Source organism: Rhinopithecus bieti, unplaced genomic scaffold, assembly GCF_001698545.2.
Source record: "Rhinopithecus bieti isolate Rb0 unplaced genomic scaffold, ASM169854v2 scaffold_980, whole genome shotgun sequence".
NCBI classification, from domain to species: domain Eukaryota; kingdom Metazoa; phylum Chordata; class Mammalia; order Primates; family Cercopithecidae; genus Rhinopithecus; species Rhinopithecus bieti.
This window is the reverse complement of record NW_016803338.1, coordinates 168,288-185,649: the sequence shown is the minus strand read 5'-3', so window position 1 is coordinate 185,649 and position 17,362 is coordinate 168,288. Positions and strand designations below refer to the sequence as shown.

Sequence of the window (17,362 nt, the reverse complement as noted above, 5' to 3'; positions counted from 1 at the left end):
AAAAAAAAAAAAAAAAAAAAAGGTTTTCAAATACTGAAAATATCTTGTTATGAAAGCCTCTCATAAAATATGTTTATACTTTTCTTTTGACATACTTTTTCTTCCTAAATAGTATAAGGTCAGCTTCACCCCACTGATTGATGATGTGATAAATCACATGTAGGTGTTAACATTTCTTTATTGGCAATAAATAATAATAGAACCATGGGTAAATATGCAGAAAAATGTAAATTGTGATGATAAAATAAGTCTCTCTTAATTTGCTTTGAGTTGTAATTAGAGATGTTTATCACCTTTAAAAATAATTATTTTTTCACTCAATATGTGGCTTAATGTGAATAAACATGGTTTCTATACTTAAGAAGGTAGCTGAGGATCAAAATAAAAATAATTATAATGAATACAGCAGAATAATCTTTGGCTAAATATTCAGAAGAAAACCTCAGTGGTGTTGACAGACGGAGTTAAAAATTAACACCAACAGTTAAAATGAATTATTATGACATCAAGAAAAGAGGGCAAGGATCAGCGATAGCACCAAGTGAAATGCTAACATATATGAAGTTTGTCTGCATGCCCAGCCACTTCTCCCTTCTGTTCCACGCTGAGTTCCCCCATGATGTGGATCCTGGCTTCAATTCCAGGTTCCTGCATGTTGCCCTTCCTCTCTGCTCCCCACTGTAGTCACTAGACCTTTTTGTATCTACACACCACCCCTGCTTAACTGTAACTTATTTTTCACTTATGTAATGCATTTCTGACTTCCAGGATTGCTTCTGCACTTCAAGAACACAAGTTGAATCACTCAGACCTGAAAAACAGTCTGAAACCAGTATCCATCAATACTTGGTAAGAAAATGGTTAGGCTGGATGCAGTGGTTCACACCTGTAATCCCAACACTTTGGGAGGCCAAGGCAGGAGGATCACTTGAGCCTAAGAGTTCGAGACCAGCCTTGGCAACATAGTGAGATCTCATCTCTAAAAAAAAATAGTTGAGTACAATTAATGCTCTAACTTTGTCTTCTATTCACTTCTGGTTCTCCTCTATTTCTTTTTCTTTACAGTGTCTTTTACTGTTTCTCCTTTCTCCTGCCATTTTCCAGGAGTCTATAACTGGCCATTTCTCTTCTTCCTAAAGTGGCTCTTCCTAAGCAGTTTACCTATTCCTATGACTTAAGTTGTTCAAATTTCAGATTGTCCTGGGGTTACCACAGGTTTCCTGAGGGGACCCTGGCATCAAGCAGAACTTGATGTTTCTCAGATTTTTACCCCAGACTCTTTCCTGGGCAACAGACATGTCTCTAGAATACCTCCAATTGGATTTTTCAAAGGCATCAATACTCAGTTTGAATAAAACCTTAATCTTCTTTTAAACCCACCAACTCGTTGTATTTCCTACTTCGGCTAATGAAAACTCATTCACTGTGTCATCCTAACTAGAAACTTTAGAGTTATCCTCACACGGCCTCTACCTCTGCCCCCATATTTATTATTCACCAAGTCTTCTGAATCTGTCTCTGAAGTGCCCTGGGGTCTATTCCCTACTTCCCATGAGCACTGCTACTGCTCAGGTCTCATTGTCTCTCACCTGGGCTCTTGCAGGTGGACTCGTTGCCTCTACTCTCCTAGACACACACATAGTCTTCTCCCACCACTCACATCTGTTCAGTGTTCGGTACTGCTACCAATACAGGCCTGCTTGTGTCGCTTTCCAGCTTTGAAACTTCCATTGGCTTACTAAAGCCTATGGAATAAAGTGTAAATTAGCATAATATGAGGGCTCTTAACTGGTGTAGAATATGTCTTAGTTTCATTCTCTACTTGAAATACTCTTTTTTCTTTTCTGCTTCTGAAATTCTTCCTCTTCCATAAAGAATTGGTTCAAATATTGTATCTATGAAGCTTTTCCACTTATACTTTTTATTTGGCTCTCCTTCTGTATATCTTAGATATATCTTAGGATATTTCTTTGGGATCTTTTCCTCTCCTTATTCCATACTTTATATTGCATTTTTTACTACAGAATGGAACCTACCTTGCAAATGCCTTATTCGCTACAAAATTAGTAAATCCCAGTTAGTTTTACTTATAATTTAACCCCCAGCCCTATCTTCAGCTGTCTTTATTTCTGTTATTTGGCTTTTTATTCATTAATACTCTAGTCTTCTAGTTACCTGTCTCTTCATAAAATACGACGTAGTATCTGAGGGTTTTTTTTTTTAATTGGAATACTTAGAAGGTGTATATATTTATGGGGTACCTGAGATATTTTGATACAGGCATATGATATGTAATAATTACATCAGGGTAAATGGGTTATCTATCACTTTAAGCATAAATCATTTCTTTGTGTTATAAACATTCCAATTATACTTTTAGTTATTTTAAAATGTACAATAAGTTATTGTTGACTGTAGTCACTCTATCATGCTATCAAATACTAGATCTTATTCATTCTATCTAACTATATTTTTGTACTCATCAACCATCTCCAGTCTACCCACCCCTTCTTGGCCTCTATTCTCTATCTCCATGAGTTCAGTTGTTTTAATTTTTAGCTCTCACAAGTGAGTGAGAACATGTGAAGTTTGTCTTTCTGGGCCTGCCATATTTCACTTAACATAATGTTCTTCACTTTCATCCATGTTGTTGCAAATGGTAGTATCTCATTCTTTTTTATGGCTAAATAATATTCCATTGTACATACGTACCACATTTTCTTTATCCATTCATCTGTTGATGGACACTTAGGTTTCTTCCAAATCTTGGCTATTGTTAATAGTACTGCAATAAACATGGATGCGTATATATCTCTTTGATATACTGATTTCTTTTCTTTTGGATATATACCTATCAGTGGGATTGCTGGATCATATGGTAGTTTTTGTTTTGTTTTGTTTTGTTTTTTGTTTTTTGAGGAACCTCCATACTGTTCTCCATAGTGGTTGTACTAATTTGCATTATCACACAGTATATGAGGGTTCTCTTTTCTCCGTATCCTCACCAGCATTTGTTATTGCCTGTCTTTTGGATAAAAGCCATTTTAACTAGGGTGAGATGGTATCCCCTTGTAGTTTTGATTTGCATTTCTCTGATGATCAGTGATGTTGAGCACTTTTTCATATACCTGTTTGTCATTTGTATGTCATCTTTAAAGAAAATTGTTTTATTTTTTTTTTTTTGGAGATGGCCAAAAAGATTTGCCACCCAGGCTACACTGCAGTGATGTAATCATAGCTCACAGCAGCCTTGAACTCCTGGGTTAAGCAACCCTTTCACCTCAGGTTATTGATAAGCTAGGACTACAGGCATGTATTACCACACCCAGCTAATTAAAAGAGGTCTTACTATGTTGACCAGGCTTATCTTGAACTCCTGGCCTCCAGTGATCCTCCCACCTCAGCCTCCCAAAGTATTGGGCTTACAGGTGTGAGCCACTGTGCCCAGAACCATATGTCTTCTTTTGAGAAATGTCTATTTCTAGATCTTTTGCCCATTTTTAAATCAGATGGTTAGATTTTTAAAATTGGATTGTTTGAGCTCCTTATATATTCTGGTTATTAATCCCTTGTCAGATGAGTAATTTGCAAATATTTTCTCCCATTCTGTGGGTTGTCTCTTCACTTTGTTTTTTCTTTTGTTCTGCGAAACTTTTTAACTCATTGTGATTTCATTTGTCCATTTTTGCTTGATTGCCTCTACTTTTGGGGTATTACTCAATTAATCTTTGCCCAGACCAATTTCCTGGACAGCTTCCTCCATGTTTTCTTGTAGTAATTTCATAGTTTGAGGTCTTAGATTTAAGTCTTTAATCCATTTCAATTTTATTTTTTAATATAGCAAGAGATACGGGTCTACTTTCATTCTTCTGCATACAAATATCCAGTTTTCCCAGCACCATTTATTGAAGAGACTCTCCTTTCCCCAGTGTATGTTCTTGGCATCTTTGTCAAAAATGAGTTCACTGTAGATGTATGGATTTATTTCTGAGTTCTCTGTTCTGTTCCATTGGTCTGTGTGTCTGTTTGTATACAAGCACCAAGCTGTTTTGGTTACAATAACTCTGTAGTATAATTTGAAGTACAATATAATGTGATTCCTCCAGTTTTTTTCCTTTTTGCTTAGGATTATATAACGACCTTCCATGTCTCTTTTTATAAGTTTTGCTTTGAAATTTATTTTGCCTGATATACGTGTATATCGACTCCTGTTCTTTTTCTGTTTCCATTTATATGGAATATTTTTCTTACCCTATTTATTTTCAGTCTATGAGTGTCTTTATAGGTGAAGTATGGTTCTTGTAGGCAACAGATAATTGAATCTTTTTTTTAAAATTAATTCAGCTACTCTATGTCTATTCATTGGAGAGTTTAATCCACTGACATTCAGTGTTATTATTGATAAGGACTTAACTGCTGGCTTTTGTTATTTGTTGTGTATTCTCTTCCTTCCTTCCTGTCTTCTTCCTTTTTGTGAAGTTTATTTTCTCTGGTGGTATGTTTTAGTTTCTTGTTTTTTATGTTTGTTGTGTGTATGTGTTGTAGATTTTATTATTTGAGGTTACTGTGAGGCTTGCAAATAACATAACATGTTATTTTAAACTGACGACACTGATTGCAGAAACAAACAGGCAAAGAGAGAACTAATAAAAACTGTACACTTTAACTTCATTCCTCCTGTTTTTTTAACTTTTTGTGGTTTCTATTTATATCTTCTTATACTATTTTGAAAAGGTATTGTAGTTATTATTTGTTCATCTTTTAATCTTTCTACTCAAGATATGAGTAGTTTACACACCACAATTACAATGTTATAATAGTCTGTTTTTATGTGTGTATTTATTATTACCAGTGAGTTTTGTACCTTCAGATAATTTCTTACTGCTTGTTAACATCGTTTTCTTTTAGACTGAAGAACTCCCTTTAGCATTTTTTGTAGGAGAGGTCTGGCATTGATGAAATCCCTCAGCTTTTGTTTTTCTGGGAAAGTCTTTATTTCTCCTTCCATGTTTGAAGGATATTTTCACTGGATAAACTGTGAAAGTTTTTCACCGGGTACGGTGGCTCACACCTGTAATCCCAGCACTTTGGGAGGCCAGGGTGGGTGGATCACAAGGTCAGGAGATCGAGACCATCCTGGCTAACATGGTGAAACCCCATCTCTACTAAAAATACAAAAAATTAGCTGGGCGTGGTGGCGTACGCCTGTAATCCCCCCTACTCAGGAGGCTGAGGTAGGAGAATCGCTTGAACTCAGGAGGTGGAGGTTGCAGTGAGCCAAGATCGCACCATTGCACTCCAGCCTGGGTGACAGAGTGAGACTCTGTCTCAAAAAAAACAAAAGTTTTTCCTTCAGCACTTTGAATATGTTATGCTACTCTCTCCTGGCCTGTAAGGTTTCCACTGATAAGTCTGCTGCAAGATGTATCGGAGCCCCTTTATATGTTCTTTCTTTTTTCTTACTTCTTTTAGGATCCTTTCTTTATCCTTGACCTTTGGAAGTTTGATTGTTAAATGTCTTTTTTGGGTTAAATCTGCTGGGTGTTCCATAACTTTCTTGGATACTGGATATTGATATCTTGGATACTTGGATAACTTCTTGGATACTTGGATATTATATCTTTCTCTAGGTTTGGAAAGTTCTCTGTTATTATCCCTTTGAATAAACTTTCTATTCTGATATTTCTCTCTACCTCCTCTTCAATGCCAATAACTCTTAGATATGCCCTTTTGAGGCTGTTTTCTAGATCTTATAGGTGTGCTTCATTCTTTCATCTTCTTTTTTATTTTGTCTTCTCTGTGTATTTTCAAATAACCTATCTTCAATTTCACTAATTCTTTCTTCTGCTTGATCAGTTTTGCTATTGAGAGACTCTAATGCATTCTGCAGTATGTCAGTTGAATTAGAATTTGTTTGATTTTTAAAAAATTAGTTGCATCTCTTTGTTAAATTTATCTGATGGGATTCTGAATTCCTTCTCTGCATTATCTTGAAATTTGTTGAACTTCCCCAAAACAGCTATTTCAAATTCTCTGTCTGGAAGGTCACGTGTCTCTGTCACTCTGGGATTGGTCACTGGTACCTTACTTTGCTCATTTGGTGAAATCATGTTTTCCTAGATGTTCTTGATGCTTGTGGATGTTCATTAATGTCTGCACATTGAAGCGTTACGTATTTATCATAGTCTTTGAAGGCTGAACTTACTCGTATCCATTCTTCTTGGGAAGACTTTCCAAGTATTTACAGGGAATTGAGTATTGCGATCTAAGTCTTTGGTCACTGCAACTCTATCTGCATTAGGACCACTTCAAGCCCAGCAAAACTGTGACTCTTGCAGACTCACAGAAGTACCATCTTGGTGGTCTTGGGTAAGGTCTGAGAGAATTATCTGGATTACTAGGCAGGGAATCTTGTTTTCTTCCCTTACTTTCCCCCCAAACAGTTTCTCTTTCCATGCTGAGCTGCCTGGAGCTGGGCGAGGGGTGACACAAGCACTGCTGTTGCCACCACAACTAGGACTGCACTGAGTCAGACCTGAAGCTCAGCACAGCGCTGGGTCTTGCCCCAGTCCTGCAGCCACCACTGCCCAGCTGGATGTTCACTCAAGGACCAAGGGCTCTTCAGTCACCAGGTGTTGAATCCAGCCAGGCTGTGTCCTTCAGGGCAGTGAACTCCCCACCTGGCCCTGGGTGGGTCCAGAAATGCCTTCTGGGGGCCAGGGCCATGGGTCAGGAACCTTAGGAATCTACTTTGTGCTCTATTCTACTGCAGCTGAGCTGGCACCCAAACCACAGGACAAAGTCCTTCCCATTCTTCCCTCTCCCTTCCTCAGGCAGAAGGAGTCTCATGGCCACCATCGTCCCCGGCCCATAGCAGAGTCCTGCCTGGCTATTGCCAGTGTTCACTCAAGGCCCGAGGGCTCTTCTGTCAGCTTGTGGTGAATATTGCCAGGCCTGGGTTTCTCCCTTCAGGGCAGTGGGCTACTGTTTAGCCCAGGGCCAGTCCAGAAGTGCTATCTAGGAGCCAAGGCCTGGAATGAGGGACCCCAGGAGTCTGCTTGGTGCTCTAGCCTACCGTGGCTGAGCTGGTACCCAAGCTGCAAGACCAAGCCCCCTTTACTCTCCCCTCTCCTCTACTCAAGCAGAAGGAGCCTCTACCTGTGGCCACCACAGTTGGGAATGTCCTAGTTCACACCTGAAGCCAGCATGGCCCTGAGTTTCACCCAAGGCCCACAGCAAGTACTGCCTGGGTAGTGTTGATGGTTATTCAAGGCACAAGGTCCTAGTCAGCAGGTGATGGATCCTGCCAGAACTAGGTCCTTCCCTTCATGGGAGCAGTTTCCCTTCTGGCCCAGGGTGTGTCTAGAAATGTTGTCCAGGAGCTAGGGCTTGGAATGGGGGCCTCAGGAATCTGGTACCCTATTCTACTGTGGCTGAGCTGGAATCCAAGTTGCAAGACAAAGTCCTTTTTATTCAAGACCAAGCCACCTTTCCTCTCCCCTCCTCAAGGGAAAGGAAGGAATCTCCTGGAGCTACAAGCTGCACAGCCTGGGGTTAGAAGAGGAGTGACAGAATCACTCCCTTGGCTGCCCTGGCTGGTGTCTCACTAGGTCATGAACCCCCAAGTCCACTGGCCCCAAGCCCAGCACAGCACCAGGAATTGCCCTGGAATTGCAGTCCTTGTGGCCTAGACTACCTTTCAAGTTTATTTAGGACCCCAGAGGCTTTCAGCCTGTGGTGGCAGACAAGGCTTGCTGGAATTCAGGTTCCAACTGCTGGGATGGGTGATTCCCCTCTGGCTAAGGCTGATCTAAATGCTCCCTCCTTGGGCGGTGGCTGAATTCTTTATTGTGTTGCTTTCTGCTGTGACAGGCAACACTGAGTTCCAGTGCAAAGTCCCACAATCACTGCACTCTCCCTCCCCGGGGGATGAGGAAGGGGAGGCATCAGCTATTCAAGACTGTCTTTCCTACCCTGTTCAGTGCCTCTTTCAGTGATAGGAAGTTAAAACCAGGTACTGTGATAGCTCACCTGATTTTTTATTCTTACGAAGGTGCCTTCTTGTTTGGATAGTTGTTCAATTTGGTGTTCCTGAAGGGTGGGGGAAGATTGCTAGAGGGTTCTATTCAGCCATCTTTCTCCACCTCCCTCCCAGTCTGAGTTTTAATTCAAGTAAATCCCTTTGGGTGAGGCAGAAAGTAAAGTGATTCTTGTCTCCATGCTGTTATCGAGAGAGGCCTAGAACTAAGCAAATGTTCACAGCTGCCACCTGAATCCTTTAAACCTCCAGGTTGGAGGCTTTCTATAATTTAAGGATTGAAATGTCACATCCTTCTCTGTTAGTAGAGTTAGACTAAAATCTTCAGTGAGAGAAGCAGAAGCATAATCTGAAGTCTCTCGTGGAAACATGAAATGGAAAAGTTGTATAATGTAAGTTGACACCAGCTGGAAACTGGTGCCTGATGACTAGAAAAACTTCCCTGTGCACTCTGAGTCATGCTGTAAAACACCATCTGTCGTCTTTTCTTTGGACAACTTGTTTTCCATTGGCCTGGACTTTGTAGATAGGATTAAATTTTATGTTAAAATATCATGTTTGGAGGACAGTCTGGTTTTCCAAGTGATTTGTGTCTCCTGTAACTTTGGAAACCCCTCTATCTGTAGGAAAATTCATTTTCTATAGTTAACCTTTGCAAATGAAAGGCTGTGGTGTTTGAGCTGAGATGCTGCTTTTTAAAATAATGCAATTTTAGCATTACAGTGATTCATAAGAGGCCATCTAGTCTAATTTTCAACTTATGTAGGGAGTGTTCTCTACAATATCTCTGAGAGTTCGTTGTAGAAATTTAAATAAAAAAAGCTCCATTGTAGAAAAATAGTCATCACAGAAAAATAGAAACATACAGAAAGGTATATTTCACCACAAGTAAAAGTCTGGCAGGATCTCTCTGAAAACACTTCAGAGTGCTATTCATTGGCTTGATTATTGAACCATGATGTTCCTCAGCCTCTTGGATCAGAAACTGGATTTAGTCAGCAAACCTAGAGTGGATCCATATTTCAGTATCAGATCCACATTAATCAAGCTCATTATAAACCCAGACTCCCAGTGCCAGAGGAAATGGTGCCCTTACATTGTATCATCAATCCACTCTTATAGAAAAGTTACATGGGAAACCAAATCATAATTAGAAGCAGTTTAATGTATAATGGAGAACTAATGACAGCTGTCAAAGTACTTGAAATTCATATCACAGTACTTCCTTTCACTGCAAGCAGACATTTGTGGGCATCAAAACTTTTCTTTTTCTAGCCTTCCAATTGCTGACCATTCCCTCTTCACTTCCAGTTCTTGTACCTCCGTGTAGCTCAACTACTGTCAATGGTGGTCGTCCAACCTCCGAATATATCAATGGAGAGAGGATAATGGAAAGAGGCAACTTGATGCCTGAACTACACGTGGATAGCACCGGTTACTCCACATTTCTTATGCAGAACTGAAATCTACTTCCTGGAGCTTCTATCTGTTGATCTCAGCTCTTCTCGCTGAACAATTGTTTACCCTTCTATATTAGTCTTTTGGTCACTTGCAAATGGCAACTATATATATTCTTTTTTTATTATTTTTTTATTTTTTTTTATTTTTGAGACGGAGTCTGGCTCTGTCGCCCAGGCTGGAGTGCAGTGGCGCGATCTCAGCTCACTGCAAGTTCCGCCTCCCGGGTTCACGCCATTCTCCTGTCTCAGCCTCCTGAGTAGCTGGGACTACAGGCGCCCGCCACCACGCCCAGCTAATTTTTTGTATTTTTAGTAGAGATGGGGTTTCACTGTGGTCTTGATCTCCTGATCTTGTGATCCGCCCGCCTCGGCCTCCCAAAGTGCTGGGATTAGAGGCGTGAGCCACCGCGCCTGGCCATATATATATTCTTAATATTTTCTTTTCCAGATTAAATATTTCCAACTCCTCCATTGTTGCTGGAACCTTCACCGACTTGGTTGGCCTTCTCCAGGCATCACCATTTTACAGTCACCATTTTATAATTCCCCCTTAAACTGTGGTGTCTCAATTATCCATAGTGCTCCAGATACTATCTAATCATTTCAGAATACAGTGAAACTCTTGTCTCTTCCAGTCTGCTCAATTTTGCTTCTGTAAATGTAGCTCAATATTATGCTTTTATTTAACCTTCTCTGTCACACTATTGACTGAAACCTCCAAGTCATAAACCTGGTATCCTCAATTTTGTATTTAGGCTATTGTTTTTTGTTTGTTTGTTTGTTTTTTAACTTAAGTGTAAGGTTTTGCATTTATCCTTGTAAAATTTTATTGAACTGGGCCCATTCTTCTAGCTGCAGGATGATTGTGAGTCCTGCCTTTTTTTTTTTTTCCGGTAATTAGCTATGCCCAGCAATGCATGATCCATACTGTTTCTTTTTTCAAGCCAGCCTGTTTCATTTTCAGGAAGTCATTAAAAAGTTTAACAGAGCAAAGGCAAGGACTTTGCCATAATTTTTGCTTTCTATCATCTAACTGATCATCAAGTGAAAAAGAGAAGCAGGGTTAGTTTGGGATGATTTGCTCTTAGTAAATCTGAGTTGTCTTCTTGGGATTACCATGTGGCTTTTTAAAGTGCCCATAATTCACCTATTGAATAATTTGATCTCTGACTTTACTGGGCAGCAGCATCAAGCTTGCCCCTTTGCAGTTTTCTCCCTTTTTGAAAATTGGGTCATTGTCTGCTACTTCTATTCTGGTTTTTCATCTGAGTTCTACCATAGTTGCAAACTTCATATCCGAAGTGTAATTGCCCTGGGCCTGGAGGTTTGAACCTATTTAAAACAACCTTTTTAGAGCTTTGAATACTTATTTACAAGTTTATTTACAAGTGTTATTTGCAAGTGTCCCTTCTAGTTTAAATAAGACTAATTCCCTAATGGAATAGATGGAAGCAAAATAGACGCTGATTAGTTCTGATTTTAATCCATCACCCCGTAACATTATGCTGTTTTTTCCAAGCCTATGAACTATGAGCCTTAGTTCATTATGTCTCTCGCCTTCCTGACAGGCTTACAGGTTGATATCACTTACAAAATTTTAAAACTGTTATATTTTCTTTCTGTCTCTTTTATGTGGTCTTTAAATCTGAGTTTATCTGAAGACTACCTGTTTTAAAGAAACTGAATTGCTTCCATAAGATTGTAAAGAGGCAGAAAAAAAGAGAAACTACATTGCTTTATTTTGATTTGTTTTCTCATCAGGATTATTTCCAATTGTATAGTAGAATTTCTTTTTACATTCTTTCATTCCTCTTGAACAATAGTCACCCTTATTCATCTTTAGCCATGGGTTTATAATTCCTTTTTTCCTGCTCTCTTAAAGTTTAGGGAACATTTAATCCTGTGACTGTTTCAAACTCCATCTCTGTCTCTTGATTAAAAAGAGCTAAGAATGTGAAAAGGAGTTAACACAATTCCTAGCACATAGTAATGTTATTTTCCCCCTTTTTTCCTTCCCCTGCCACCTGTCTGTAGAGGCTCCTAAGTTGGAGTACTTATGTCCATTGGGAGACCCTCATGGCTATCATATGAAGCCAGTAGTTTAGGCTTCTTCTTTTTCATACCTCCATGTTATTTCACTGTCACTGTATTCAGGTGCAAACCTGACTCCCACTCCACAGCACACCATGAGACCTCCTATCAGTACTTGGTCATACACTTAGGAGGTCTGTCTCCTTTGATTTTTCTTTCTGACCTCCCATCTGATTCATCTTGCTAAAAACTTCATCAGCAATTTTAATAGGCTGCAGTCTGGAAACTGTTCCTTGACTGTTAACATCTTCACTAGTAGAGCATGTACCTTGTGCAAAATATGGCTCTAGCTTGAAGCAAGAGCACAAGCATAGAATATCCCTCACAGGTCTCTGCAGCTCTTCGCTTGGTACATTTGTCAGCTATCCTGAAGAATTAACATTCTTCGCAACTCCTAAACATTTTACTGGAAAGTACGCTGGAAAGTATTCCTTGCTATCTGTAAATCTCCTTTTCCTGCCCTCTCCATAGGCTAACGGCTTTCTAACTAACATCAATGAGCAACTGGTAAATTCCTTTTAGATCTTAAAACAGTCTCTTAAGCCACTTTGCAGTACCTTCCTAATGAGTACCTCTGTGTTTGAAAATATAACACAGAGGTGCTCATTAGGGGCAGGGGGACCAAGTGTTTTATATTGGGGCAGGGGACCAAGAATTTCATCTGTTTTGTTTTTATCTTTAAAAACAAATGCAGGTCGATGAGCCAACCCTTTCCTGGTCACCTCCATCCACTAGAGCAAGCGAAGTAGTATGTTCCACCAACGTTTCTCACTACGAGCTCCAAGTAGAAATAGGTAATAATTCTGAATTTCTAATCGACCCTTCAGTGTTAGAAATTAAATTGATGACAAAAATATTATTTTGTAGACGAGTTTTTTTCTGTTGTTACCTCCAGCATAAAACTAGATGCTAATTGTGTCAATCAAGTGGATTCAATTAATTTATGTCTATCTTAAAATAATGACTCAGATTTTTTCAAGATTACTGTCTAGAACATTTACTTTTCCATTGAAGTACATTTAGATGAGGAAGACACTAAATACTTATTATTTGTGTGTTTATTGTGGGAAGCATCTATTTTATGGGTATAATTTTTACTGGGTATGAAGTAAAATCAAGTCAGGTAAATCTTTTCAGTCACAGTCCTTTAACTAAATTGCTTCTTAGTTTAAAATTTATCTAAAATCCCATTTGAAATAGAAAGCTTTTTCAGTTAAGTGTGGAATAGGATGGGTTATTGTTTATAGCTTTACATATGTGAAACATTTGCTCTGAATATTCAGAAACATCTGTTAAACAAATAGGGGAACAAACATGGGAGAACACTTGGAATTGACATCATCTCTGGGAAGATGAACACACAATATAGCTTCATTTTATGCACTGGAGGGTACTTTAGTAGAGGTATGTCCTAAGTGTTATGGGAACGGAGAAGATGGAGCATACAACGAACCACCTCTGGGAGTTTAGAGAAATGGCAAAAAGGGGCTGGATCTTGAATGAGGAAGAGTTTGCTAGATATTCTAGTCATAGGTTTTGTTATAGACAACATAAACAATCCTGGCTAACTTAAGTGAAAAAGGAATATTTGAACAATGCTGCTAACTCACAGAATTATTGGCTAGAGAAATAGGCTTGGAAGAAGCCAAGAGAAGCTGTGTGACAAGAACCAGGACTGTGGAATAGGAGCAGCCTAGTGAATGTACTGCCCACCGCCAGACGCTGGCCCACTGCAGGGAGCTCTGATGACTGCTGCTGCTTTGTCCTTCACTCCATGCTCCAGTTGGCCAAGCAGAGGTCACATGCCAAGGTCAAGGAGACTAAGGGAGAGTAAGGATCTGACCTTTTTGAAATAACACATAGTGGCAAATGCCCCAAAATTAGAAAGGAGTTTCAGATGGTGCCAATTCTAAAAAGGTGAAAACATGTTTACCTCAGTAAATGACTGAGGAAGGATGGTTAGGGGAGAATACCATATAGTTCCTCTGTGACTACAAGTTGGGACAAGGGAAGAGTAGGCAGTGGTAGGAGATGAATCTGGAAAGGCAGGTTTGGAACGTGTTGTGAAGGACTTCATGTGGTCGGATTTAGAATGGCGTCCACAACCTACCCTCCTTATTACTCAGATGATTTAAGGTGGAGATTTGGAATTTACTGTCCTTCTGCTAGAGAGACATTGTGGAATCGTGATGACAATAATAGCATCTAACAGGCATGATGCTGAACATTTAGTAGGTATTTTTTCCCTTTAACCCTTTGCCACTTCCATTTCGCAGATGAGGACACTGAGGCTCTGAGATAGTCATACGGTTAGTGATTTGAAACCAGATCTTTCTGACTGTAGGATCTAAGCTCTCAGCTGCCGCAGGACCTGCCATTGATAAAATGCCAAATTTAAAACAACTCAGGCAACAGTCAGGAAGATGTAGTAGATCAGCAGTGCACAACCAGACGTGTCATCTTCATTACCTGTGTCTTTTTTAAAATTACAACACCTATATTCTATCACAGAGCTACTGGACCAAGGTTTCTGGGGAGTGGGGTCAAGGCAGAGGCATTTTGCAGTAGTTCCCTCAGTAATTCTGGTGTGTGCCCTGGCTGAGAATGCAGGGCATATGAGGGAGTCACTGCATACATCCAGGGCAACAGGATGGGGCTCAGACTAAGTCAGTGACGCTGACACTGAGGAGAGGAGACGAATTTGACATTAACTTCATTTCAAAAATCGACAAAATTTGGTGACCATGGAGAGAGGGAGGTAACTAACGTTTATTAGGTGGCTGCTAGCAAGTGCCACTCTAGGTGTTTTACATTTAAAAAGCTGACGATACCAAATGCTGGTGAGTATGTCAGGCAGTGACAGCTCTTATACATTGTTGGTGGGAATGTGAAATGATTCAGCCACTTTTGAAAACAGTTTGGCAACTTCTTATAATGTTAAGCATACATTTACCATATGACCCAGCAATCTCACTCGTAGATATTTGCCAAAGATAAATGAAAACATATGTCTACCTATACATTATAGGTATAGGACTGTTTTTGGCAGCTTTATAGTCACTGAAAACTGAAAACAACCTAAATAATCATCAGTATTATAAATGGATAAAGAAATTGTGGCATAGCCATACAATTTATTGCTCAGCAATAGAAATTAATTGCTGAAACATACAACAACGTGGATGAGTCTCAGAACCATATGCCAAGTAAAAGAAGCTAAACACAAAAGAAGCTGACGACTGTGTTCTTTTTGACACCATTTATGTGACAAAAATCAGATTGGTGGTTGCCAGGGACTGGGAGTGGGGACAGGGGATTGCTCAGTAGCATTCCATTGTGTGAGTATATCGCGATTGGTTTATCAAGTCACAATTTTAGTCATTATAATAGATATGTAATGGTGTGTCACTGTTTTAATTTGCATTTCTCTATCTTGAGCATCTTTTCATATGCTTATTGGCTGTTCCTGTATCTTATTTTGTGGATTGCCTGTTTAATCCTCTGCCTGTTTTTTAATTGGATTGCTTGATAAGTATTATTAATACTTTGAATGGGTAGTGTGCCTTTTCATTTTCTTAACAGTACTTTTTGAAGAGCAAGACTTTTCAATTTTGATGAAGTCTAAATTGTCAATTTTTTTCTTCTTTGGTTACTAACGTGACTTTTATGCCTGATTATAGGAAGAGGATTTGACAACTTGACTTCTGTCCATCTTGCACGGCATACTCCCACGGGAACACTGGTAACTATAAAAATTACAAATCTGGAAAACTGCAATGAAGAACGCCTGAAAGCTTTACAGGTAACAATATGAAGAAAAATGATACACAGTTGGCCCTCTGTATCCACTGCTTCCACATCTGCAGATTCAACCAATTGTGAATAGAAAATATATTTTAAAATAAATAATACAATAAAAAATAGTACAAATAAAACACAGCATAACTATTTACATAGCATTTACATTGTATTGGACATTATAAGTAACCTAGAAATGATTTAAAGTATATAGGAGGATGTGCATAGCTTATATGTGAATATTATGCCATTTTATACAAGGGACTTGAGCATTCTTAGATTTTGGTACATTCATGGGGTGGTGTGTGGGAGGCGGTCAGGGGATGCAGTCCTGGAACCAATGCTCCATGGATATTAAGGGGTGATTGTATTTAATATAATGTTTATTTGAGGAGATTACATCTATAAGAATTTTCTCCCCCAAACTAATAATTCTTCTGTTAGGGAAATATGGATTTCTTCTAATTAACATGCAGTTACAGAATTGGAAAGAATACATGGAAGCCAGATTCATTATATGAAAGAACACATATATTCAAACTTTGGTAACTGCTGCTCCTTCAAATGAATATCATATTCAAAATGCAGGTCTGGAGTTTTACAATACCCCCAGTTAGTCCCATCCTAAATAGTCACATAGGGCAATGGAAGAAATAAAAAACAGTTTCCTTTTCATCCAGATAAGCAAAATTAATTTCTGAATGACAAATTTTGACAGAATTGCATTTCAGGTATCTTATAATACCATTTTTATTGTCATGAATCATTTTGATATAAAGGGGAAAGAATTTTATTTGGATATTGTTCCAATTCTTAAAATATTTATATGTGCACATGTATATTACACAAACAAAAAAAGACTAGGAGAAACCGTATGAAATGTTAACAGTGGGTCTCTGTGAGGTAGCGATAGAGGGATTTTATGTATTTTAAATGTTTTATAATAAGAACATAGTACAGTTAAGAGTATGACCCTGGAGGGAAACTAAGTTCACATTCTACTTCCACTTCTTTTTGTTAATTGCATGCTTTTGGACAGGTTTTCTAACTTATTTTAAGTGCTGTCCCTTGAAAATGGGAATCATAATATCACATACTTCGTGGAGTGGTTGTGAGATTTAAATAGATAAAAGCACTAAGAACAGTGCTTTCAGTAGTAAGCGCCCTTGAGTATTAGTTGCCACGACTGCCATTTTCATCATAAGGAAAAAAGGATTGTTTTAAATGTCTTGTCTCTTGTGTGTTTTTCCTAGAAAGCCGTGATTCTCTCCCACTTTTTCCGGCATCCCAATGTTACAACTTATTGGACAGTTTTCACTGTTGGCAGCTGGCTTTGGGTTATTTCTCCATTTATGGCCTATGGTAAGAATGCTGGTTTTAAATAATTTAGCCTAGATGTTATAATTATATAGATGAGTTGGGATTTTAGATTTATGATTTGCCACATTTAATTTATAAGTCTAATGACTGATTTTAGATTTCATGGTATATTTTTATATCTGGTGCATGTTGAATTTTAGTTTGCAGAAAAAAGTAAGAATTGGTATGATAATCAGTGAACCACCACTGCTTTTCCAAGAATTCTGTGCCTTTGCACAGGCTGTCTCTTCCCTTCAGCTTCCTACCCCTCTTTTAATGGAGACCTACTGTTATTCTGCAGAAAGAAGTTGTTTTTCCACCTCTGCACCCCATCCCTGTCCCTGTTACACTGCATTGTAAACTATTTCACTGTATTAGAAACATCTTTGTGTGTGCCCATCTCCCTCACTGCTTCTTGAGGGCTAGGATCATTTATATATTTTTTATTTGTGGTGTCCCCAGGTGCTCACATAGTACTTAGCACAAAGTACTGTTCCATAATTGTGTTGAATAAATAATGAATGGATTCTGGAACTTTGACTTTTAGGACAGCTTTTGTGAATTGCTTCTGGATTTAAGAATGAACATATATATATATATATATATATATATATAT

General features: G+C 38.8%; 1 protein-coding gene across 1 annotated transcript in view; it reads left to right on the top strand.

Annotated features, from left to right (window-relative positions):
* The window catches only part of STRADB (STE20 related adaptor beta), a 31,576-nt gene that overhangs the window by 8,360 nt on the left and 5,854 nt on the right, over positions 1-17,362 (top strand). Inside the window, exons 3-6 of the mRNA XM_017875615.1 lie at positions 769-849; positions 12,284-12,383; positions 15,270-15,391; positions 16,641-16,761. Coding sequence (XP_017731104.1) covers positions 769-849; positions 12,284-12,383; positions 15,270-15,391; positions 16,641-16,761 — 424 coding nt within the window. The remainder of the gene's footprint in view (positions 1-768; positions 850-12,283; positions 12,384-15,269; positions 15,392-16,640; positions 16,762-17,362) is intronic.